Here is a 26,290-nt window from a genome sequence, read left to right on the forward strand (position 1 = left end):
TGCTTAGACATATGGTTTCGGGAGGGATGGATCGCTATTTGCCTCCTGGAGCACATATTTTCCTACAATAGTTTGCTTAAAAAGAAAAACAATGCAATTTAATATTGGATTGATGGAAGTGATCTGAATGCTACAGAAAAAAAAATCAGTTGAGCAATGGAAACTTCTGTGACCACAGAAATTAAAGTAGCTCCAAAAGAAGTTAAATGACATCAATATCAATCATCATCCAAAACCACGGTATGATGAGCTTCATTAAGGGATGGAATTTAAAATCTGATGCTATACACTGAACATTGGGCAACACTCAAGGATCTTTTCTCTTTTTACACATGTGGCTGTACAGTACTGCTTAGTCACACGGTGAGACTCGGGAGGACCGGAGAGCTATTTGCCTCCTGGAGCGCTATTTGCCTCCTGGAGCGCAGATTTCCTAGAATAGTTTGCAGACTCCATATACAAAGCCTCAAAGAGCTAGAAGATAATAATCCTCTCTCAAGTGACCCCATTTTGGAAAAAATATCCCTTTGGGAATCTATCTACAGGTGTAGCGATTATTTTGACTCCATTGGTGTTTTCCAGATACAAGCAGCAGTGGATGTTGCGGAGTGAAAATAGCAAATCTACTATTATAGTGCACGTACATTGAGGTGCCCAGTACGGTATGCCCAGCTCATGCTTCTGGAGACATGCATCCGTAAAATAAGCAGGTTCTCATTGCTACAGAAATGCCAAACAAGTGGATGCTAAATGTGGTCTAGACACAATGTGGAGCTCAGAAGGGAGGGAGCTTTTGGATTTGGGAGCAGAGAATTCGGTGGATTTCTTTTTGGGGCAAGGAGTCAGCGTTTTTCCAGAGCCTTTGTACAACCAGTAACGAAAATATAGGGGGCTCCTAAGATAACAGATGATGGACATGAGTGGGGACTTTGAGTTTTCTTGCACAGCGAGTTGAAGCTTTTATTAAGAACATTTTACATAACAATTGGGACACACCTTCTCATTTAAAAGATTTTCCTGTATTTTCATGACTATGAAAATTGTACATTCACACTGAAGTCATCAAAAACTATGAATTAACACATGTGGAATTATTACTTAACAAAAAAATGTGAAACAACTGAAATTATGTCTTATATTCTAGGTTCTTCAAAGTAGCCACCTTTTGCTTTGATGACTGCTTTGCACACTCTTGGCATTCTCTTGATGAGCTTCAAGAGGTAGTCACCGGAAATGGTTTTCACTTCACAGGTGTGCCCTGTCAGGTTTAATAAGTGGGATTTCTTGCCTTATAAATGGGGTTGGGACCATCAGTTGTGTTGAACATGGACAAGGCAAGAGAAGCTGGATCTGATGAAATGCTACTATAAACAGCAGACCAAATGAGAAAGGATATATGGAGCGCAAGAGGAAACTGTGGATGGAGATATATATACATGTGTGTATATATATATATCCCTCTGGAGATATATCTGGAGATCTGACCTCTCCCCTCTGTCAATCCCTTCACTGGCTCCCCATTACCCAGAGACTCCAGTATAAAACCCTAATTATGACATACAAAGCCATCCACAACCTGTCTCCTCCATACATCTGTGACCTCGTCTCCCGGTACTTTCCTGCACGCAACCTCCGTTGCTCACAAGACCTCCTTCTCTACTCCCCTCTTATCTCCTCTTCCCACAATCGCATACAAGATTTCTCTCGCGCATCACCCCTACTCTGGAACTCTACCCCAACATATCAGACTCTCGCCTACCATCGAAACCTTCAAAAAGAACCTGAAGACCCACCTCTTCTGGCAAGCCTACAACCCTGCAGTAATCACCGATCGACCAAACCACTGCACGACTAGCTATATCCTCACCTACTGTATTCTCACCCATCCCTTGTAGATTGTGAGCCCTCGCGGGCAGGGTCCTCTCTCCTTCTGTACCAGTTGTGACTTGTATTGTTTAAGATTATTGTACCTGTTTTTATTATGTATACCCCTCCTCACATGTTAAGCGCCATGGAATAAATGGTGCTATAATAATAAATAATAATAATATATGTATATATACAGTACAGACCAAAAGTTTGGACACACCTTCTCATTTAAAGATTTTTCTGTACTTTCAGGACTATGAAAATTGTAAATTCACACTGAAGGCATCAAAACTATGAATTAACACATGTGGAATTATATACTTAACAAAAAAGTGTGAAACAACTGAAATTATGTCTTATATTCTAGGTTCTTCAAAGTAGCCACCTTTTGCTTTGATGACTGCTTTGCACACACTTGGCATTCTCTTGATGAGCTTCAAGAGGTAGTCTCCGGGAATGGTCTTCCAACAATCTTGAAGGAGTTCCCAGAGATGCTTAGCACTTGTTGGCCCTTTTGCCTTCACTCTGCGGTCCAGCTCACCCCAAACCATCTCGATTGGGTTCATGTCTGGTGACTGGAGGCCAGGTCATCTGGCGTAGCAATCCTTTTCACACTTTTTTGTTAAGTATATAATTCCACATGTGTTAACCCCTTCCCGACCTGTGACACAGCGTATGCGTCATGAAAGTCGGTGCCAATCCGACCTGGGACGCATATGCTGTGTCACAGAAAGATCGCGTCCCTGCAGGCCGGGTGAAAGGGTTAACTCCAATTTCACCCGGCCTGCAGGGACAGGGGGAGTGGTAGTTTAGCCCAGGGGGGGTGGCTTCACCCCCTCGTGGCTACGATCGCTCTGATTGGCTGTTGAAAGTGAAACTGCCAATCAGAGCGATTTGTAATATTTCACCTAAAAAAATGGTGAAATATTACAATCCAGCCATGGCCGATGCTGCAATATCATCGGCCATGGCTGGAAATACTAATGTGCCCCCACCCCACCGATCGCCCCCCCCAGCCCCCCGATCTGTGGCCCGCTCCCCTCCGTCCTGTGCTCCGCTCCCCCGTCCTCCTGTCCGCTCCCCCCGTGCTCCAATCACACCCCCCCGTGCTCCAATCAAACCCCCCCGCACTCCGATCCCCCCCCGTGCTCCGATCCACCCCCCCCGCACACCGATCCACCCCCCCTGCACACCGATCCACCCGCCCGCACACCGATCACTCTCCCCCATGCTCCGATCCCTCCCCCCCCGTGCTCCGACGCCCCCCCGTGCCCTGATCTCCCCCCCCTGAGCCCTGATCTCCCCCCCTTATACTTACCGATCCTGGCGGGGTCCGTCCGTCTTCTTCCCCGGGCGCCGCCATGTTCCAAAATGGCGGGCGCATGCGCAGTGCGCCCGCCGAATCTGCCGGCCGGCAGATTCGTTCCAATGTGAATTTTGATCACTGTGATATAATCTATCACAGTGGTCAAAATAAAAAAACAGTAAATGACCCCCCCCATTTGTCCCCCATAGATAGGGACAATAATAAAATAAAGAATTTTTTTTTTTTTCACTAAGGTTGGAGTTAGAACTAGGGTTAGGGTTAGGGGTAGGGTTAGGGGTAGGGTTAGGGGTAGGGTTAGGGTTTCGGTATGTGTACACGTATTCTGGTCCTCTGTGGATTTTTCCGCAGCGGATTTGATAAATCCGCAGTGCTAAACCGCTGCGGATTTATGGCAGATTTACCGCGGTTTTTCTGCGCATTTCACTGCGGTTTTACAACTGCGATTTTCTATTGGAGCAGTTGTAAAACCGCTGTGGAATCCGCAGAAAGAAGTGACATGCTGCGGAATGTAAACCGCTGCGTTTCCGTGCAGTTTTTCCGCAGCATGTGTACAGCGATTTTTGTTTCCCATAGGTTTACATTGAAATGTAAACTCATGGGAAACTGCTGCGGATCCGCAGCGTTTTCCGAAGCGTGTGCACATACCTTTAGAATTAGGCTATGTGCACACGGTGCGGATTTGGCTGCGGATCCGCAGCGGATTGGCCGCTGCGGATCCGCAGCAGTGTTCCATCAGGTTTACAGTACCATGTAAACCTATGGAAAACCAAATCCGCTGTGCCCATGGTGCGGAAAATACCGCACGGAAACGCTGCGTTGTATTTTCCGCAGCATGTCAATTCTTTGTGCGGATTCCGCAGCGTTTTACACCTATTCCTCAATAGGAATCCGCAGGTGAAATCCGCGGTAAATCCGCAGGTAAAACGCAGTGCCTTTTACCCGCGGATTTTTCAAAAATGGTGCGGAAAAATCTCACACGAATCCGCAACGTGGGTACATAGCCTTAGGGTTAGGGTTGGGTTGGAATTAGGGTTGTGGTTAGGGTTAGGGGTGTGTTGGGGTTAGGGTTGTGGTTAGGGGTGTGTTGCGGTTAGGGTTGTGGTTAGGGTTACGGCTACAGTTGGGATAAGGGTTAGGGGTGTGTTGGCGTTAGAATTGAGGGGTTTCCACTGTTTAGGCACATCAGGGGGTCTCCAAACGCAACATGGCGCCACCATTGATTCCAGCCAATCTTTTATTCAAAAAGTCAAATGGTGCTCCTTCCCTTCCGAGCCCCGACGTGTGCCCAAACAGTGGTTTACCCCCACATATGGGGTATCAGTGTACTCAGGACAAACTGGGCAACAATTACTGGGGTCCAATTTCTCCTGTTACCCTTGAGAAAATAAAAAATTGCTTGCTAAAACATCATTTTTGAGGAAAGAAAAATGATTTTTTATTTTCACGGCTCTGCGTTGTAAACGTCTGTGAAGCACTTGGGGGTTCAAAGTGCTCACCACATATCTAGATAAGTTCCTTGGGGGGTCTAGTTTCCAAAATGGGGTCACTTGTGGGGGGTTTCTACTGTTTAGGCACACCAGGGGCTCTGCAAACGCAACGTGACGCCCGCAGACCATTCCATCAAAGTCTGCATTTCAAAAGTCACTACTTCCCTTCTGAGCCCCGACGTGTGCCCAAACAGTGGTTTACCCCCACATATGGGGTATCAGCGTACTCAGGAGAAACTGGACAACAACTTTTGGGGTCCAATTTCTCCTGTAACCCTTGGGAAAATAAAAAATTCTGGGCTAAAAAATTATTTTTGAGGAAAGAAAACATATTTATTATTTTCACTGCTCTGTGTCATAAACTTCTGTGAAGCACTTGGGGGTTCAAAGTGCTCACCTCACATCTAGATAAGTTCCTTTCGGGGTCTAGTTTCTAAAATGGGGTCACTTGTGGGGGGTTTCTACTGTTTAGCCACATCAGGGGCTCTGCAAACGCAACGTAATGCCCGCAGAGCATTCCATCAAAGTCTGCATTTCAAAACGTCACTACTTGACTTCCGAGCCCCGACATGTGCCCAAACTGTGGTTTACCCCCACATATGGGGTATCAGCGTACTCAGGAGAAACTGTACAACAACTTTTGGGGTCAAATTTCTCCTGTTACCCTTGGGAAAATAATAAATTGCAGGCTAAAAAATCATTTTAGAGAAAATAAAATTTTTATTTTATTTTCATGGCTCTGCGTTATAAACTTCTGTGAAGCACTTGGAAGTTCAAAGTCCTCACCACACATCTAGATTAGTTCCTTTGGGGGTCTAGTTTCCAAAATGGGGTCATATGTGGGGGATCTCCAATGTTTAGGCACACAGGGGCTCTCCAAACGTGACATGGTGTCCGCTAATGATTGGAGCTAATTTTCCATTTAAAAAGCCAATTGGCGTGCCTTCCCTTCCGAGCCCTGCCGTGCGCCCAAACAGTGGTTTACCCCCACATATGGGGTATCAGCGTACTCAGGACAAACTGGACAACAACATTTGCGGTCCAATTTCTCCTATTACCCTTGGCAAAATAGGAAATTCCAGGCTAAAAATCATTTTTGAGGAAAGAAAAATTATTTTTTATTTTCATGGCTCTGCATTATAAACTTCTGTGAAGCACCTGGGGGTTTAAAGTGCTCAATATGCATCTAGATAAGTTCCTTGGGGGGTCTAGTTTCCAAAATGGGGTCACTTGTGGGGGAGCTCCAATGCATAGGCACACAGGGGCTCTCTAAACGCGACATGGTGTCCGCTAACAATTGGAGCTAATTTTCCATTCAAAAAGTCAAATGGCGCGCCTTCCCTTCCGAGCCCTGCCGTGTGCCCAAACAGTGGTTTACCCCCACATATGAGGTATCGGCGTACTCGGGAGAAATTGCCCAACAAATTTTAGGATTCATTTTATCCTATTGCCCATGTGAAAATGAAAAACTGAGGCGAAAAGAATTTTTTTGTGAAAAAAAAAGTACTTTTTCATTTTTACAGATCAATTTGTGAAGCACCTGAGGGTTTAAAGTGCTCAATATGCATCTAGATAAGTTCCTTGGGGGGTCTAGTTTCCAAAATGGGGTCATTTCTGGGGGAGCTCCAATGTTTAGGCACACGGGGGCTCTCCAAACACGACATGGTGTCCGTTAACGATGGAGATAATTTTTCATTCAAAAAGTCAAATGGCGCTCCTTCCCTTCCGAACCTTACCATGTGCCCAAACAGTGGTTTACCCCCACATGTGAGGTATCGGTGTACTCATGAGAAATTGCCCAACAAATTTTAGGATCCATTTTATCCTGTTGCCCATGTGAAAATGAAAAAAATTGAGGCTAAAAGAATTTTTTTGTGAAAAAAAAGTACTTTTTCATTTTGACGGATCAATTTGTGAAGCCACCGGGGGTTCAAAGTTCTCACTATGCATCTAGATAAGTTCCTTGGGGCGTCTAGTTTCCAAAATGGGGTCACGTGTGGGGGAGCTCCAATTTTTAGGCACACGGGGGCTCTCCAAACGTGACATGGTGTCCGCTAAAGAGTGGAGCCAATTTTTCATTCAAAAAGTCAAATGGCGCTCCTTCCATTCCAAGCCCTGCCGTGCGCCCAAACAGTGGTTTACCCCCACATATGAGGTATCAGCGTACTCAGGACAAATTGGACAACAACTTTCGTGGTTCAGTTTCTCCTTGTACCATTGGGAAAATAAAAAAAATGTTGCTAAAAGATAATTTTTGTGACTAAAAAGTTAAATGTTCATTTTTTCCTTCCATGTTGCTTCTGCTGCTGTGAAGCACCTGAAGGGTTAAAAAACTTCTTGAATGTGGTTTTGAGCACCTTGAGGGGTGCAGTTTTTAGAATGGTGTCACTTTTGGGTATTTTCAGCCATATAGACCCCTCAAACTGACTTCAAATGTGAGGTGGTCCCTAAAAAAAATGGTTTTGTAAATTTCGTTGTAAAAATGAGAAATCGCTGGTCAAATTTTAACTCTTATAACTTCCTAGCAAAAAAAAATTTTGTTTCCAAAATTGTGCTGGTGTAAAGTAAACATGTGGGAAATGTTATTTATTAACTATTTTGTGTCACATAACTCTCTGGTTTAACAGAATAAAAATTCAAAATGTGAAAATTGCGAAATTTTCAAAATTTTCGCCAAATTTCCATTTTTATCACAAATAAACGCAGAATTTATTGACCTAAATTTACCACTAACATGAAGCCCAATATGTCACGAAAAAACAATCTCAGAACCGCTAGGATCCGTTGAAGCGTTCCTGAGTTATTACCTCATAAAGGGACACTGGTCAGAATTGCAAAAAACGGCCAGGTCATTAAGGTCAAAATAGGCTGGGTCATGAAGGGGTTAATTCATAGTTTTGATGGCTTCAGTGTGAATTTACAATTTTCATAGTTCTGAAAATACAAAAAATAAATCTTTAAATGAGGTGTGTCCAAACTTTTGATCTGTACTGTATGTGAACACATACATATAGACACAGGCAGAATGGGGGCTCAGCGTTTATAAAGCGCTGGGGTCCTGGGTTCAAATCCCACCAAGGACATCATCTGTATGGAGTTTGTACAGTATGTTAGGACTTTTAAACACAGGGAGATCTCTTGGGTCTCAGGTTTCCTCTCACACTTCAAAGACATACAGATAAGACAGATAGAGAATTTCTAGATTGTGAGTCCCAATGGAGGTAGTACTGATGATGTCTAAAGTGCTGTTCAATTAATGGCGCTGTATAAGTCAATATATTTATTTTAAGAAAAAAAAAAATTCTGAAGGCAGTGTTTTAACTCTGACTGGAACACAGAGTCTGATACTTCATAACACAAAGAAGTCGAATGGCCTTGAATTTTTTTTTGCTCTATAGGGAACAGAAAAGAAAATTAATTGGAAACTCTGCCGACTGGAAATGTTTCAACATGCGCCAGGATAGACAAGTAGAAGGGAGAAGTAACCCCTATAAATCTTAAAATACTAGTAGCTGTTTTGATCACTGTGACCATTTTTCCTAAGTAAAATACCAGTAAAAAGTGTTAGATGAACATTTTCTGGCAATTACAGAACTTCATTAAAAATATTAAAGTAGCGCTCTAGCACTTTTTTTTTTATATATAGTGCAGCAAAGGCGATTACGATAGAATTATATGGAAGTTTTGTGTATGCCTTCAGTATTCCTGTACTAGTCGATGTGCCATGTCCAAGTTATCTGTCCTCTGCTAAGGGTGCCCTGATGCAGATGCCACTTCCCATGTTGCCTCCGGCTCTGGAGTTGCGTTGCACATTGCACTTGGTTTGCGCTCAGTTCTATATGGTAGCAGCAAGTGTTCGATCTTACAGGCAGAAGATAGAGGATAAAGCGGTGTCTTGTGCTGTGTGAAGACGCAGCATGGGTCAGCAGAAGCTCAACTGCTAGATCATAATGACAAATTCAGAAAATATGAATACAGCCTATAAACGTTACACAGGTAGAACACTGCAGGAAAGCAAGCATTACATCTGCTACTTTTAGGCTATGTGCACACGTCCGCAAAAAAAACGCAAAAAATCTTGAACGTGTGCACACAGCCTTAGGATGGATCAATTAACTTATACAGTGTTTAAGAAACTATCAATACCTGCTAATGTATGCTTGCTTAAAATCTGGCCTCATACTTATTGCTTGTCTGTACAACTGATCAGCTTCCTCAAGACGAGATTCATTCGCGCGGATCAAGTTTGCAAGGTTTATGTAAACATTCAGGTGATTTGGAGCAACCCGAGCAGCGTATCTTTTTCCAGGAATCACCTTATAAATGGAAAGATAAAAAAAAATACAATCACTTGTTAGCAGCAATTCTTCAAACAATGAAAAGGTGTATTGCAAAATATGCTGGGGTTATGTGTAAATTCAATGCATAAATGTGTTACAATAAGATTCAGGGTTGAGCATGGGACGTGGAAAGCATCCGGCATGCCAAGCGTCCGATGCCCGGCAGGTATCATGCATGCATGCAGGTCGTTGGACGGTTATCAAGTGTCCAGATCGGAGTGTAGCGGCGAAACTATACCGGATGTGAAAAAGGAGGCATTACATTTTATTTCTCACTATGGAACCCCCAACCTTCAGACAGTAGCTCAGTTTTTGCATACTTGTTTTTAATCTATACTTTCCTATAGCTTTGCATTTTGTGAGGTTAGTCCCTTAGACAACTGACAAAGGTTAGGAGCGATTTAGGAATAAAAACAACACTATGGAAAAAAAGAGCGAACGTTGTCCCACTTTGATTGAAGCATCCTGTTTTAAGCTTTGTGCTACACTGCAAATCCACAGGGAACACAATACTCACACACACAAACCAGACATTCATAAAAACACAGAATTGCTTAATAGCGAAGGTCTGCCAAGTCATTGTGTTAGGATGGAGCCTTCATAACGCGCTGAGCAGTTACTGGCGAATGCCTGAAGGCCTATACTTGTCACAGAGAATGTGCTCTGCAAAACAAGGCATGCAGAATATACACCCCTGACACTACAGCAGTGTATGCATGTCACACTAAGGCCATGTTCACACGTTCCATTTGTCCAGTGCCTTACATCAGTATTTGTAAGCCAAAACCAGGAGTGGGTGACAAATCCAGAAGTGGCGACTTGTTTCTATTATACTTTTCCTCTGACTGTTCCACTCCTGGTTTTGGTTTACAAATACTGATGTAAGGCACTGGACATGTGAATATAGCCTTAGAGGATTTCAAGTAGTGCCACTTATGTTTATTATTCCCTTTAGCATGAAAATGGCTGACTTTACATGGACATAGGTTTTGGAGTACTTGCACCTACAGGAGATTTTAGGACTTCTCATTCTAAAACACATAGGTATTATTATGGAGTTGGCTCCACTTTACAGTTAAAACAGCATTCACTTTTCTGGGAAGGTTCTGGGGTGCGTCTGTGGGACTTCTTGGGTATTAATCCAGATGATCATTTGTTAGGTCAGACAATGATGTTGGAAGTAGAGGGTTAGGCTCACAATCTCTGTTCTAGTGTATCCAAAGTGTGTTTATGGCATGAGGTCAGGGCTCTTTGTGGTCTGTCTTGTTCTTCAAAACAAAATTTACTTAAATTGTACGGTGCTTGCGTTATGCACCACGACACAGGGATGCTGGAGCAGAAGAAGTCTGCCCAAACTGCTCCCACAAAGTAGGAAGCATACATACAATTAAGTAAAATATCTTGGTATGTTGAAATAGGCAGATTTTACATGACTGGAACAAGCCAACTCCTAAAAAACAAACCATTACATTGTGTCAACTGTAAAGCTTGGTGGAGGGGGGGGATGCTATCAAACATTACAGTGTTCCTGGCATTTATCAAATCAAAGCCCATCCATCAGACTACTAGGTTAAGAAGTGTGATCAGTCTCTTCACAGAACATGTTTGTACTGCTTTAGAATCTAATGGTGGTGCGCTTCACACCACTCCATCTCACACTTGGCACTGTACTTGGGTTATGACTGAGTCCTAACACTCACACAGGGATGAACAAACCAGTGGAGATGTTAAACCTGCACATCACTTTATAGACTAAGCAATCCCTAACCTGACCAGGTTTGTTCCTGTCTGACCACTGAGGTGTTCCTTCCCGGTAAAAGACCTGGCTATTTATTGCTTGCGTTGAGAAACACGTGATGGTGTCTCCGCGGCTTTTCTACATGCATTTGCATATTTCCCATAAGGGATGGGGCAGTGTTCTGGATCACTGCGTTGAGAAACACGTGATGGTGTCTCCGCGGTGTTGGATGTTTTGATCTCCCCGAGGTCATTCATCCTTATGTTTATAGTCCTTTTACTAGGCACTGCTCCTAATAGCCAGTTTCCTACTCCACACTGATGAGGAGCAAACACCCCGAAACAGCTGTCTGTGGATAGATACCATGTTTTGGCATAGGTGGTTTTCCTTTTTGGATGCTGCCCTTCCCGTGATTGTTCCTTCCCCGTGAAAGACCTGGCTATTTATTGTTTGCGTTGAGAAACATGTGATGGAGTCTCCACGGCTTTTCTACATGCATTTGCATATTTCCCATAAGGGATAGGGGCAGTGTTCTGGATCACTGCGTTGAGAAACACGTGATGGTGTCTCCGCGGTGTTGGATGTTTTGATCTCCCCGAGGTCATTCATCCTTATGTTTATTGACCACTGAGGTTGGCACCCTAAAACTACACAAAAGCGCCCACACTCAACAATGGCTGACCCCTAGAGTTCTTAAATGAACCCTCAAATATACACAGAGTGTAATCCAAAACCACAGGAAATGAACGGAGTTCACAAAGACAGAGAGGAATAAATATGTGTTCAGCACTGTTCACACAGTCAGAAATGAAAAATGGAAAGAAAAGAAAGCAAATCAAAAAGATCTTTGGTATATGTAAAAATCCCCAGACCCCAAATGTAATAAAATGGGAAGAGAGCCGAGAAGGGGAATATGTAAACAAAATGCAGGACAGACAGTAGAAAAAACCTCAGCAAGATAATCCTCCACTGGGGAGCTGGGACTCCGAACATCCATCTAACTTGGAATAAAGCCAGCAAACACTGCATGTGCCAGGAGAGTGTAAATACTCCCTCCCAAGATGTGATAGGACAAACCAAAATGAGGAAGTGAAAACACCTGCATAGACGCAACAGGACAAAGCAAAGGCAAAAGCATAATCAGCAGTTGGACAGAGACAGCACAGGCTGTGGTCAAACAGAGAGAAATCAATCCACAGAGAGCAATCACCAGACGAGTCAAGACATGACAGTTTGGTAACCTAAGGCGTGCATGCAGCTGCTCTCTGCCATAAAACTTAGCTATAAAGTTCCCTGTACACAGTTTTGTGGTGATGTTAATCCTAGAGAAGGTTAGGATTCTGCAGTTATTGAGCCAACAGGGCATTAGCAACTTATTATGTATTATGTGCTTCGGCGTTTGTTGATCTTGATCTGTAACGTCACATGGTCTGCCTCTATGTCCGAGCTGTTATGGTTCCTAAATGTGTCCACTTTCAATATTATTACTCATAGTTGATTATTTAGAAGGGAAGCAATGTCATGAACTGATGTGTTACAATGGTGACATCCTATTACAGGACCATGCTCAAATTCAGCGAACTCTTTAGAACAAGCCATTCTTTCACAAATGTTAGGTACAGGCAGACTGCACGGCTACGGGATCGATTTTATATAATTGTGGGTACGGGACTGAATCAAAAATGTATTCAATGATTAAAAGATATGTCCCAATACTATTTATCAACATAGTATATTCTATGGTCAAAATGATTATCCAGCAGTATGTTGTATTCTGAGACATCATAAAGATTAAAGATGCAAATTGTCTCTTCAGAGAGGAAGAGAACTAGAACTCTAGTGCCACCTATTGGAAGGTAGCAATCCCACAAGTCAATGTCGACCCTTTAATGAGCCTTGTCACATGACTTTGGATAATAGCCAAATCAATTTGCAGACACTGTGTTTCGCGAGTACAGCCCCTCGTCAGTGCAAAGTGGAGATCTGGTTTGGCTGTGTGAGGCGTCCGACCGATATCCAAGAAGTATTGTTTCAAACAAAATATAAGCCCTCAAATAACTCTCTTCTCAGAAAAGTATTACATTTATGGATCTCCCAATATGGTAACACCAAAGTGAGTGATTTATTTTCAGAGTTTTTATTGTATAAGAGAAATAAAATGTAAATAAAAGACTTAACGTTGGTATTGCCATAGTTCTGCGGATCCACAGAAAAAAAGGAATCACTTTGTGAAGGAAATAAAAAGCATAAAATATATTTCCCATAAAGTCTTAAGTTAGTTATGAGGTTGTGTGTACATCAAAGTGGTGCCAGTGACAAATACAATTTTTCCTGCATAATATAAGCTTTCATACAGCTACATACAGTATTTAATAACTTATTATTTGGAGGACTGTCCCAACGAGTAAAGTTTCTGCAAACACTGTGATAACATTTAGTATGTGCACGCGATCAGGATTTCTTGCAGAAATTTCCTGACAAAAATCAGACATTTCTGCAAGAAATCCGCATGCATTTTTTTCCAATGCATTAAATAGCGGGAAAAACGCGAAAAATCCGCAAAATTAATAAACATGCTGATTCTTTTTGCCGCAATGCGTTTTTTTCGCGGAAAAAAAACGTATCATGTGCACAAAGATTGCAGAATGCATTCTAAATGATAAGATGCATATGTATGCGTTTTTAACCCCTTTACCCCCAAGGGTGGTTTGCACGTTATGCACCGGGCCAAGTTTTACAATTCTGACCACTGTCCCTTTATGAGGTTATAACTCTGGAACGCTTCAATGGATCCCAGTGAATCTGACATTTTCTCGTGACATATTGTACTTCATGATAGTGGTAAAATTTCTTTGATATTACCTGCGTTTATTTGTGAAAAAAACGGAAATTTGGCGAAAATTTTGAAAATCTTGCAATTTTCCAACTTTGAATTTTTATGCAATTAAATCACAGAGATATGTCACACAAAATACTTAATAAGTAACATTTCCCACATGTCTACTTTACATCAGCACAATTTTGGAACCAAAAATTTTTTTTGTTAGGGAGTTACAAGGGTTAAAAGTTGACCAGCAATTTCTCATTTTTACAACACCATTTTTTTTAGGGACCACATCTCATTTGAAGTCATTTTGAGGGGTCTATATGATAGAAAATACCCAAGTGTGACACCATTCTAAAAACTGCACCCCTCAAGGTGCTCAATACCATATTCAAGAAGTTTATTAACCCTTCAGGTGTTTCACAGGAATTTTTGGAATGTTTAAATAAAAATGAACATTTAACTTTTTTTCACAAAAAACTTACTTCAGCTCCAATTTGTTTTATTTTACCAAGGGTAACAGGAGAAAATGGACCCCAAACGTTGTTGTACAATTTGTCCTGAGTACGCCGATACCTGACATGTGGGGGTAAACCACTGTTTGGGCGCATGACAGAGCTCGGAAGCGAAGGAGCGCCATTTGACTTTTCAATGCAAAATTGACTGGAATTGAGATGGGACACCATGTTGCGTTTGGAGAGCCACTGATGTGCCTAAACATTGAAACCCCCCACAAGTGACACCATTTTGGAAAGTAGACCCCCTAAGGAACTTATCTAGAGGTGTGGTGAGCACTTTGACCCACCAAGTGCTTCACAGAAGTTTATAATGCAGAACCGTAAAAATAAAAAATCATTTTTTCACAAAAATTATCTTTTCGCCCCCAATTTTTTATTTTCCCAAGGGTAAGAGAAGAAATTGGACCCCAAAAGTTGGTGTACAATTTGTCCTGAGTGCGCTGATACCCCATATGTGGGAGTAAACCACTGTTTGGGCGCATGGGAGAGCTCGGAAGGGAAGGAGCGCCGTTTGACTTTTCAATGCAAAATTGACAGGAATTGAGATGGGACGCCATGTTGCGTTTGGAGAGCCACTGATGTGCCTAAACATTGAAAACCCCCACAAGTACACCATTTTGGAAAGTAGACCCCCTAAGGAACTTATCTAGAGGTGTAGTGAGCACTTTGACCCACCAAGTGCTTCACAGAAGTTTATAATGCAGAACCGTAAAAATAAAAAATCATATTTTTTCACAAAAATTATCTTTTCGCCCCCAATTTTTTATTTTCCCAAGGGTAACAGAAGAAATTGGACCCCAAAAGTTGTTGTGCAATTTGTCCTGAGTACGCTGATACCCCATATGTGGGGGGGTGGGGGCGGAACCACCGTTTGGGCACATGGGAGGGCTCGAAAGGGAAGGAGCGCCATTTGGAATGCAGACTTAGATGGAATGGTCTGCAGATGTCACATTGCGTTTGCAGAGCCCCATATGTACCTAAACAATAGAACCCCCCCACAAGTGACCCCATATTGGAAACTAGACCCCCAAGGAACTTATCTAGATGTGTTGTGAGAACTTTGAACCCCCAAGTGTTTCACTACAGTTTATAACGCAGAGCCGCGCAAATAAAAAATATTTTTTTTTCCAGAAAAATTATTTTTTAGCCTCCAGTTTTGTATTTTTTCAAGGGTAACAGGAGAAATTGGACCCTAAATATTGTTGTCCAATTTGTCCTGAGTATGCTGATACCCGATATGTGGGGGGCAACCACCGTTTGAGCGCATGGCAAAGCTCGGAAGGGAAGGAGCATCATTTGGAATGCAGACTTAGATGGATTGGTCTGCAGGCGTCACATTGCGTTTGCAGAGCCCCATATGTACCTAAACAGTAGAACCCCCCCCCACAAGTGACCCCATATTGGAAACTAGACCCCCCAAGGAACTTATCTAGATGTGTTGTGAGAACTTTGAACCCCCAAGTGTTTCACTACAGTTTATATCGCAGAGCCGTGAAAATAAAAAATCCTTTTTTTTCCCCACAAAAATTATTTTTTAGCCCACAGTTTTGTATTTTCCCAAGGGTAACAGGAGAAATTGGACCCCAAAGGTTGTTGTCCAATTTGTCCTGAGTACGCTGATACCCCATATGTTGGGGTAAACACCTATTTGGGCACACGGGAGAGCTCGGAAGGGAAGGAGCACTGTTTTACTTTTTCAACGCAGAATTGGCTGGAATTGAGATCGGACGCCATGTCGCGTTTGGAGAGCCCCTGATGTGCCTAAACAGTGGAAACCCCCCAATTATAACTGAAACCCTAATCCAAACACACCCCTAACCCTAATCCCAACGGTAACCCTAACCACAGCTCTAACCCAGACACACCCCTAACCCTAATCCCAACCCTATTCCCAACCGTAAATGTAATCCAAACCCTAACCCTAACCCTAATGGAAGAATGGAAATAAATACATTTTTTAAATTTTCCCTAAGTAACGGGTTGATGAAGGGGGGTTTGATTTACTTTTATAGCGGGTTCTTTTAGCGGATTTTTATGATTAGCAGCCGTCACACACTAAAAGACGCTTTTTATTGCAAAAAATATTTTTTGCGTTACCACATTTTGAGAGCTATAATTTTTCCATATTTTGGTCCACAGAGTCATGTGAGGTCTTGTTTTTTGTGTGACGAGTTGACGTTTTTATTGGTAACATTTTCGGGCATGTGACATTTTTTGATCGCTTTTTATTCCGATTTTTGTGAGGCAGAATGACCAAAAACCAGCTATTCATGAATTTCTTTTGGGGGAGGTGTTTATACCGTTCCGCGTTTGGTAAAATGGATAAAGCAGTTTTATTCTTCGGGTCAGTACGATTACAGCGACACCTCATTTATATCATTTTTTTATGTTTTGGCGCTTTTATACGATAAAAACTATTTTATAGAAAAAGTAATTATTTTTGCATCGCTTTATTCTGAGGACTATAACTTTTTAATTTTTTTGCTGATGATGCTGTATGGCGGCTCGTTTTTTGCGGGACAAGATGACGTTTTCAGCGGTACCATGGTTAATTATATCTGTCTTTTGATCGCGTGTTATTCCACTTTTTGTTCAGCGGTATGATAATAAAGCGTTGTTTTTTGCCTAGTTTTTTTTTTTCTTACGGTGTTTACTGAAGGGGTTAACTAGTGATATAGTTTTATAGGTGGGGTCGTTACGGACGCGGCGATACTAAATATGTGTACTTTTATTGTTTGTTTTTTTTATTTAGATAAAGAAATGAATTTATGGGAATAATATATATATTTTTTTTCATTATTTATGAGGTTTTTTTTATTTATTTTTTTTTTTACACGTGTGGAAATTTTTTTTTTTACTTTTTTACTTTGTCCCAGGTGGGGACATCACAGATTGGTGATCTGACAGTGTGCACAGCACTCTGTCAGATCACCGATCTGACTTAGAGCAGTGCAGGCTTCACAGTGCGTTGTTGTGGGGGGCTCAGGGAAGCCCGCAGGGAGTCCCCTCCCTGCGCGATGCTTCCCTGTACCGCCGGCACACCGCGATCATGTTTGATCGCGGTGTGCCGGGGGTTAATGTGTCGGGGGCGGTCCGTGACCGCTCCTGGCACATAGTGCAGGATGTCAGCTGCGATAGGCAGTTGACACCCGGCCGCGCTCCCCCTGCGAGCGCGGCCGATTGCGCTGGACGTACTATTCCGTCCTTGGGAAGTAGGGCCCACCCCACATGGACGGAATAGTACGTCCATTGGAAGAAAGGGGTTAATCGCGAAAAATCCTGATTGTGTGCACATACCCTTACATAGGTTTCGGTTTTACTATATTTGCACAATAAAAATTTAAGCTGGAGGTGCTCTTTTTTCAGACATCAAACAGGTTTTCCACTACTTATACAACCCCTTCTTGATCTAAATGTTTGGCCCTGATAAAAAAAGCTTATACTCCCCTCCCGTGTGGGCACCGTCGGCACTCTCATTATTGTTACACGTGACTCAATCAGCGCTGGTGTCAGTCCCCACCTTTTGTTCAATAGAACATGAAGAGGAAGTCCAGGCTGCAGATGATCCCCGACTTCCTCTTCATGTTCAATTCGACAGAAGGTGGGGACTGACACCAGCGCCAAAGTCACAATATCCATGCAGGACTCCCCTGGGGGGAGCGAATGCCAACACCCCACGAATGGCGCCCGGACGGGAGGGGAGTACAGGCTTTATTTTATTGGGGCCAAGCATGGTGTATGAGCAGTTGTCATCCAAATATTGGACACCTTCTTCAACGTGATTTTCCATATGAGTGAGCACAAGATGAGCAGTGGATATAACATCTGGTCATATCAACCTAATGAAAACACTGTAGCATAAATTTACCTGTGGCATAAGGGACTTTGCAATTAAATACGACTCTTCGGCCTCGTTGCTTCTATTGAGATTCTTGTATGTTCTCCCAACGTTCATATGAGCACCTATGTCATCTGAAGGAGAGTACACATTACATCATCGCAACTATATCTGTAAGGTATAGACAGCTCCCATATGATGACTAGCTACGGGCAGGCATTAAAGGAATGTTAAACATGGCCAGTTTTTACCCATATATTAATCCCACAGCTATCATGCGTATTCTGTGTGTCTTCATGTGTGTGTGTGTCTTCGTGTGTGTGTGTGTGTGTGTGTGTGTGTGTGTGTGAACAATGGGGGGAGATAAGTATTTGATCCCTATCTGATTTTGTAAGTTTGTCCACTGACAAAGACATGAACAGTCTTATAAGTTTAGTTTCAGGGTATGTTAATTTTATCACTGAGAGATGGAATATCAATTATTCACATTGTATAAATTATATAAATGTATTTGCATTTTGCAGTGAGAAATAAGTATTTGATCCCTCTGGCAAACAGGACTTAATACTTGGTGGCAAAATCCTTGTTGGCAAGCACAGCAGTCAGACATTTTTTGTAGATGATGATGAGGTATTGTGCACGTCAGGAGGAATTTTGGTCCACCCCTTGCAGATCATTTCTTAACTAAATCATTAAAATTTTGAGGATGTCACTTGGCAACTCAGAGCTTCAACTCCCTCCATCTCTTTCCATAAGTTTTCTATGGGATTAAGGGATGGACACTGGCTAGGCTACTCCATGACCTTAATGTGCTTCTCTTTGAGCCACTCCTTTGTTGCCTTGGCTGTTTGTTTTGGGTCATTGTCTTGCTGGAAGACCCAGCCATGACCCATTTTTGATGTACTGGCAGAGGGAAGGAGGTTGTCACTCAGAATTTTACACAACATGGCTCCATCCATTCTATCATTGATGCGGTGAAGTAGTCCTGTGCCCTTAGCAGAGAAACACCCCCAAAACATAAAGTTTCCACCTCCATGCTTTACAGTGGGGACGGTGTTCTTTGGGTCAAACACGGCGAGTTGAGTTAATGCCAAAGACCTTCATTTTTGTCTCATCTGACCACAGCATCTTCTCCCAATCACTCATAGAATCATCCAGGTGATCATTGGCAAACTTCAGATGGGCATGTGCCTTCTTGAGCAGGGCACTGCAGGATTTTAAACCTTAACGGTGTAATGTTTTACCAATGGTTTTCATGGGGATGGTGGTGCCAGCTGCCTTTAGATCATTAACAAGTTTCCCCCGTGTAGTTTCAGGCTGATCTCTCACCTTCCTCATGATCAAGGATACCCCACGAGGTGAGATTTTGCATGGTGCCCAAGATCGATGTCAATTGACAGTCATTTTGTATTTCTTCCATTTTCTTACTATTGCACTAACAGTTGTTTCCTTCTCACCCAGCGTCTTACATATGGTTTTGTAGCCCATTCCAGCTTTGTGCAGGTCTATGATCTTGTCCCTGACATCCTTATAAAGCTCTTTGGTCTTGGCCATGTTGTAGAGGATAGAGTCTGAGTGACAATCTGTGGACAAGAGTATTTTATAAAGGTGACTGTGTAAGACAGCTGTCTTTAATGCAGGTAATGAGTTGACTAGGAGCGCATAACTGGTCTGTAGGAGCCAGAACTCTTAATGGTCGTTAGGGGATCAAATACTTATTTCTCACTGCAATATGCAAATAAATGTATATAATTTATACAATGATGTTCTGGATTTTATTTTTGATATTTTCTCAATGTTAAAATTAACCTACCCTTAAAATTATAGACTGCTCATGTCTTTGTCAGCTGGCAAACTTACAAAATCAGCAAGCGATCAAATAATTATTTCCTTCACATATACATACATACATATATATATATATATCTACAGTATATCTATCCACACTTTTATGTGATTTATCAACTCAAAGTAGTACGCGTAATTGTGACGTGTAAAACAGGATTTTTGGTTGCTTACCATAATATCTGTTTCTTGGAGCCTCCATTGGGGGACACAGGAACCATGGGTGTATGCTGCTGCCACTAGGAGGCTGACACTATGCAAATAAAAAAGTTAGCTCCTCCTCTGCAGTGTACACCCCACCGACTGGCATTATACTCTTCAGTTAGTGAGAAAGTAGTAGGAGAGAAATAACAAGGTTGAAAAACCATAACCACAAACTTGAGAACTGTAAACGTGAGAACAGTCATAGGACATAAACCAACAGAAACATTGGGAGGGAGCGGTGTCCCCCAATGGAGGCTCCAAGAAACAGATTTTACGGTAAGCAACCAAAAATCCTGTTTTCTTTATCGCCTCTCATTGGGGGACACAGGAACCATGGGACGTCCCAAAGCAGTCCCTAGGGCGGGAAAAACAGACTTCCATCAGGTCAGAGGACTCACCACTGCCGCCTGCAAGGTCCTTCTGCCTAGGCTGGCGTCTGCCGAAGCGCAGGTATGGACCTTGTAAAGTTTGGCGAACGTGTGGATGGAAGACCAAGTTGCCGCTTTGCAAAGCTGTAGGGCAGAAGCCCTGTGGTGCACCGCCCAGGAGGCGCAGACTGCCCGGGTAGAGTGAGCCTTGATCCCAGGAGGGGCACTCTGTTCTTAACCCGGTAAGCCTCCAGAATTGCCGTTCTGATCCAGCGAGCAATAGTCGCCTTAGAAGCCGGTTGGCCTCTGCGCGGGCCATCAGGAATGATGAAAAGAGAATCCGTCTTCCGGAAAGTGGAATTCGGGTGGCAGATCGGACCCTGAGACAGCAGATCGGGCCTGTCTGGAAGGCGCCAGGTAGCGTCCGCGAGAAGATTGACGAGCTCCACGAACCAAGCTCTTCTGGACCAATCCGGGGTGATCAGAATGACCGGCACCCCTTCCGCTTTTATCTTCTTAAACAGTTTGGGAAGTAATGGAAGGGGTGGGAACAGGTAGGGCAGCACAAACTGTGACCAAGGAATGGCCAGAGCGTCGACGCCCACTGCGAGAGGATCGCGAGACCTGGAGATGAACTGCGGAACCTTCCTGTTCATTCGAGATGCCGTGAGATCCACGTCCGGAGTCCCCCAACGAACACAAATCTGATGGAAGACCTCCGGATGCAAGGACCATTCCCCTGCCGCGAGGCCCTCGTGGCTGAGGAAGTCGGCGGCCCAATTGTCCATGCCGGGGATATGCACCGCGGATATCACCGGAACCGTTGCCTCTGCCCAGAGGAGGATCTTGGATACCTCGGCCAAGGCCAAAGAGCTTTGAGTCCCCCCTTGATGGTTGACATATGCCACCGCCGTGGCATTGTCGGTCTGGATTCGGATTGGAAGACCCCTGAGAATCCTTTCCCAGTGACGAAGGGACAGAAAAAATGGCCCGGATCTCGAGGACATTGATCGGCAAGGTTGCCTCCTGCGCCGACCAACGGCCCTGTACAGCCAGGTGGCGAAACACCGCACCCCAGCCGAGCAAGCTGGCGTCCGTCGTCACCACCTGCCAGTGCACTGGAAGGAAGGACCTGCCCTGGGAGACGAGAGGATACGTGAGCCACCAGCTGAGAGACCGTTTGACCTGGGGAGAGAGTCGGATCGAGCGGTCGAGGGAGAAGACAGACCTGTTCCACTGAGACAGGATGGCTTGCTGAAGAGGCCGCAAGTGAAATTGGGCGAAGGGAATCACTTCCAATGTTGCTACAATCCTCCCCAAAACCTTCATGGCCGATCAGGAGGGAGACCGAGGGCCCTGGAGAACTCGTATGCCCCGACGAAGGATGGATCTCTTGTCTTCGGGAAGAAAGACCTTCGTCTGACGAGTGTCGAAGAGCATGCCCAGAAAGATGATGCGCTGAGAAGGAATAAGGCAGGACTTCTTCCGGTTGACCAGCCACGCAAATCGGGCTAGGGTGTTGAGAACGATGGACAGGCTTTCGTGGGCCTGAGAAAAGGATGGAGCCTTGCTGAGGATGTCGTCGAGGTATGGAAACAGAACCAGGCCTCTGACCCTCAAGATGGCCATCAGCGCCGCCATGATCTTCGAGAAAACTCTTGGGGCGGTTGCAAGACCGAACGGCAGGGCAACGAACTGAAAATGTTCCTGGAGCACCGCAAAGCGCAGGAATCAGTGATGTCTGGGGAATATCGGGATATGGAGGTAGGCGTCCTGAATATCTATGGAACACAGAAATTCTTGAGCCTCCTTGGAAGCAATTACTGAACGAAGGGATTCCATCCTGAAGTGTCTCAGACGAACTCTCCTGTTCAGCAGTTTGAGGTCCAGAATGGGGCGAACCTTGCCGTCTTTTTTCGGTACCACAAAAAGGTTTGAGTAGAAACCTGTGAACCGTTTTTTTTCTGGGACGGGAACGATTACCCCGGCTTTGAGAAGAGAAGCGATGGCCGCGAAGAAACCCGGGACTAGAGCGGGATCTCTTGGAGGACGGGATTCGAAGAAACGATCCCGGGGTCGTGAAACGAACTCTATCTTGTATCCCGATGATACAACTTCCCTGACCCATGCGTCCTCTACTGAGGAGATCCAGACGTCCATGAAGAAGAGGAGACGGCCGCCCAACCTGGGAGGTGGGCCGTCGACTGGCCGAGAGTCAGGCCGCGGTGGTTCTTCCAGACCTGAAGGATCTACCCTGGGAGTAGCGAGGACGCCAGGAAGGAGTGGGCCTAAAGGATACCGCTTTCCTCTCTTGACGTGCCTGTGGCCTCTGTTGCTGCTGGGAGAAGGAGTTCGATGCCGCGAAGCGTCGAAAAGACCGGAATTGACGTCTAGGAGGGCGACGAGGCTTGGCCTGGGGAAGAAGGGAGCTTGTGCCCCCTGTAGCGTCCTTAATGATTTGGTCCAACTTAGAACCAAAAAGACGAGACCCCTGAAAAAGCAGGCTGGTAAGGGACTTTTTAGAGGACAAATCCGCCTGCCAGGCCTTAAGCCAAACGGTCCGGCGGATGGCAACCGCGTTGCTGGACGCCTGAGCCGCACAGGAAGTGGCATCCAGGGAGGCGAAGACCAGATATTCACCCGCGTGAGAAGTCTGGTTGGCAAGTTCCGCCAGCTGTCCGGAAGGAACCCCGTCCAGAATGCCCTGACAGAGCTGTTTGGCCCATTTGGATATGGATTTTGAAACCCAAGTGGAAGCAAAGGCCGGGCAAAGACTAGCTGAGGCCGCTTCAAAGGCTGACTTCGCTAAAGATTCTATGACTATCGTTAGAATCCTTCAGAGATGCTCCGCCGGACAGTGGGAGGACAGTGGTGTTGGTGGACAGTTTGGAAACTGGAGGATCCACCGAAGGAGGAGCAGTCCAATTAGCCGTGAGCTCCGGAGAAAACGGATATAAAATGCCAAGACGCTTTCCTCTCTGAAAGCGTCTGTTCGGGTTATCTCTTTCTCTTGTCATAATCTCCTCGAATTCCGGGTGAGGAGCGAAAAACTTGGAAGGTGGTTTAGCCCGTCTAAACGAAACCGTCTGATCTGCGGGTTCCGTAGAGGACTCCTTGATGCCACAGGTTAGATTTATCGCTCCAATGAGATTCTGAACCATATCCCTCATGGTAGCGATTTGGTTTGAATCCAGCTCCGAAACATCCTCCGAAGGCGCATCAGAGAACGCCTCGCCTGACTCAGGGGAGGAGGATCGGGAGGATGCCGACCGCAGAGGAGGACCGAGTGGCGAGACGAAGCGAGAAGAGGACTCAGACCGGCGTTCCTGTCTGGACCTTTTGCGGCTAGCAATGGAGGGCTCGGACGGAGCTTCCTGCGACCCACTGGCTACTGCGGGGGTCTGCAGGGGTAACCGATTCAGCACGGACACCGAGGTTTGAGACACCCGAGTTAGATCCAAACGCAAATGAAGAGAAGGACAGTGCCAAACCAGGAAGTGAAAAAACAGCTCACATTTTATTCTGCCTCCTGCGGCAACGTTTCGGTCCGAGGACCTTTGTCAAGCACCAAACTTTTCTGGATATTGACCCGAGTTAGATCAGCCACCGATTGTGACAGAGAGGAAGCCCAGCCTGGGATGGGGGTATCACTCTCGGGCGGATCGGCCGGGGGATCCTGGGCGGTGGGCACAATCGGGTTGCTGCAGACCTGACAGAGCGGAGAGGACTGACCTGAGGGAAGTTTGTTGTTACAGGACGAACATGCAAAGTACTTGACTAAGGCAGAAGAGGAAGAAGTAGGAGGACGAGAGCGGCCCCCTCTAGAGTTAGACATTTTGAAGAGGTCCCTAAAGAAAACGCCAGCAGGTTAGGAGACAGTGGGGCAAAGGGGGGTGTCAGTCTGCAGTGCAGAGCTACTCACGGCAGACGAAAAACACGGATACCAGGATGCTGCAGGCCTGGAGGAAGATGATGTGGATCTCCGGCGCAGATGGCGTGCTGTGTCCCCAGAAAAGAGCGCTCTGCGAAGTTCTCCAGCGAAGGTGCGTGGCACGATGCAGAAAACTCGTGCCCTGAGTGTTCAGCAGCGGCATGGAGGAGGGGGCGGAGCCAGCCAAGATTGCGCCGGTGGGTGGGGAATGCAGGGCAGAGTTTGTCGGACGGGAGAAAGCCCGCCTGATGAAAAAGGAAGTGGGCGGAGCGCGGCACCGGAAGTAGGCCCCGGGGAAAGCCGGGGCCTAAATTAGAAGCCGGTGACCGCCGAAGTGGTGGTAAGCAACGGTGCGGCGCAAAAAACGGTGCGGGCGCCGCCTGGCTGATAGGTGGGGCAGCCGCCGCAGGAAAGGGGAGCGCCGGGGCCTATATTAGAAGCTGGCGCGGCTGCCTGTAGGGGGCCACGCCGCAGAGATGAAAAGGATGCGGCCGCAGGTAAGGCAGTGCGACTGCCTGTAAAAACGCGGCCGCCATGGGAAGCAGCGCGGCCGGTCATCAGGGCTGCCGCGCAAAAGATAGGGAAAAACTGGGGTCTAACTGTTGCCCAGTGCTGCGGTGGGTCTGCAGAAAAGGTGCGGCCGCAGCGATAGAAGTACGGCCACAGAAATAGCAGTGCGGCTGCCTGTAAGGCGCCGCGCCGCTCAGAGGAAAGCTGCGCAGGAAAGGCAGGAGATCCACAGAGGCCCCACAGAGAACTGATAGGGAGCACAAAATACTCACCTAACGTCCCACGCCGTCGGTACTAACCTTAAAAAAACGTGGAAGGTATTAGACGTCCGTGTAGCTGGTGACGGACGTCCTCGTCTCCTCCGACCGACAGGCTCTGGTGGGCGAGTGGGTGAGGGACGGGGCCAGGACCGGACTTCTGAGCACGCTTGTGTGCCAGGTTCTTGGTCCTGGAGGCGGATCTATGAGGATACGGGGTGGCAGTAGACGCCGTACTCATAGTCCGCTTTGTCGGACTACAGGTGTTACTGCTCACCCTGTATCTCTTCCGGAAAACCTGAGAAGAAACGACGCACATTGAGGTAGATAAGGGTCTAATGAAAGACCCGTGTCCACTTCCTACAGACACTAAGCTAAACTGAAGAGTATAATACCAGTCAGTGGGGTGTACACTGCAGAGGAGGAGCTAACTTTTTTATTTGCATAGTGTCAGCCTCCTAGTGGCAGCAGCATACACCCATGGTTCCTGTGTCCCCCAATGAGAGGCAATAAAGAAAGGAAATGATACCTGGTTTTCTGAATATTTTAAAAATATAAATCTGAAAACTGTGGTGTGCATTTGTATTCAGCCCCCGGTAGTCTGATACCGCTAAATAAAATACTGAGTGACCAATTGCCTCCAGAAGTAACATTAATTTCACACTGGTGGACTCAATTTACTATCAGTATAAATAGAGCTGTTTTGTAAATGCCTGAGAGGTTGTCTGAGAACATTAGGGATCAAAGAGCATCATGAAAACCAAGGATGACAGGTCAGGAAAAAAGTTGTGGAAAAGAGTAAAGCAGGGTTAGGTTATGACAAAAAATAGCCCAAGAGCTGAACATTTCAAGTATCTCTCTTCAATTCATCATATAAAAATTGAAGAAATATGGCACAACTGCAAACCTACCAAGATATGGCTGTCCACCTAAGCATTCCAAGAAAGGAGATCACTAATTAGAGAAGCTGCCAAGAAACACATGGTCTCTCTAGAGGAGCTGCAGAGACCCATGGCTCAGGTGGGAGAATCTGTCCGCAGGACAGCTATTAGTTGTATACCCCACAAATCTGGCCTTTATGAAAGAGTGGCAAGAAGAAAGCCATTTTTGAAAGTTGTATTTGCATTTTGCAAAAAGCCATGTAAGAGACAAAGCTTGCATGTGGAAGAAGGCACTCTGGCCAGATGAGAACAAAGAAGAACTTTTTAGGCCAAATGCAAAACGCTATGTGTGG

General features: G+C 45.1%; 1 protein-coding gene across 5 annotated transcripts in view; it reads right to left on the reverse strand.

Moving 5' to 3' along the window:
* Positions 1-26,290, reverse strand: part of TMTC3 (transmembrane O-mannosyltransferase targeting cadherins 3) — a 114,204-nt gene that overhangs the window by 3,948 nt on the left and 83,966 nt on the right. For all 5 annotated transcript variants that reach the window (XM_069764392.1, XM_069764390.1, XM_069764389.1 and 2 more), the window contains 2 exons: positions 17,972-18,075; positions 8,830-8,999 (listed from right to left, as the gene is read on the reverse strand). In XM_069764392.1, the coding sequence (XP_069620493.1) occupies positions 8,830-8,999; positions 17,972-18,075 (274 nt within the window). The remainder of the gene's footprint in view (positions 1-8,829; positions 9,000-17,971; positions 18,076-26,290) is intronic.

Source organism: Ranitomeya imitator, chromosome 4 (genome assembly GCF_032444005.1).
Source record: "Ranitomeya imitator isolate aRanImi1 chromosome 4, aRanImi1.pri, whole genome shotgun sequence".
Taxonomy (NCBI): domain Eukaryota; kingdom Metazoa; phylum Chordata; class Amphibia; order Anura; family Dendrobatidae; genus Ranitomeya; species Ranitomeya imitator.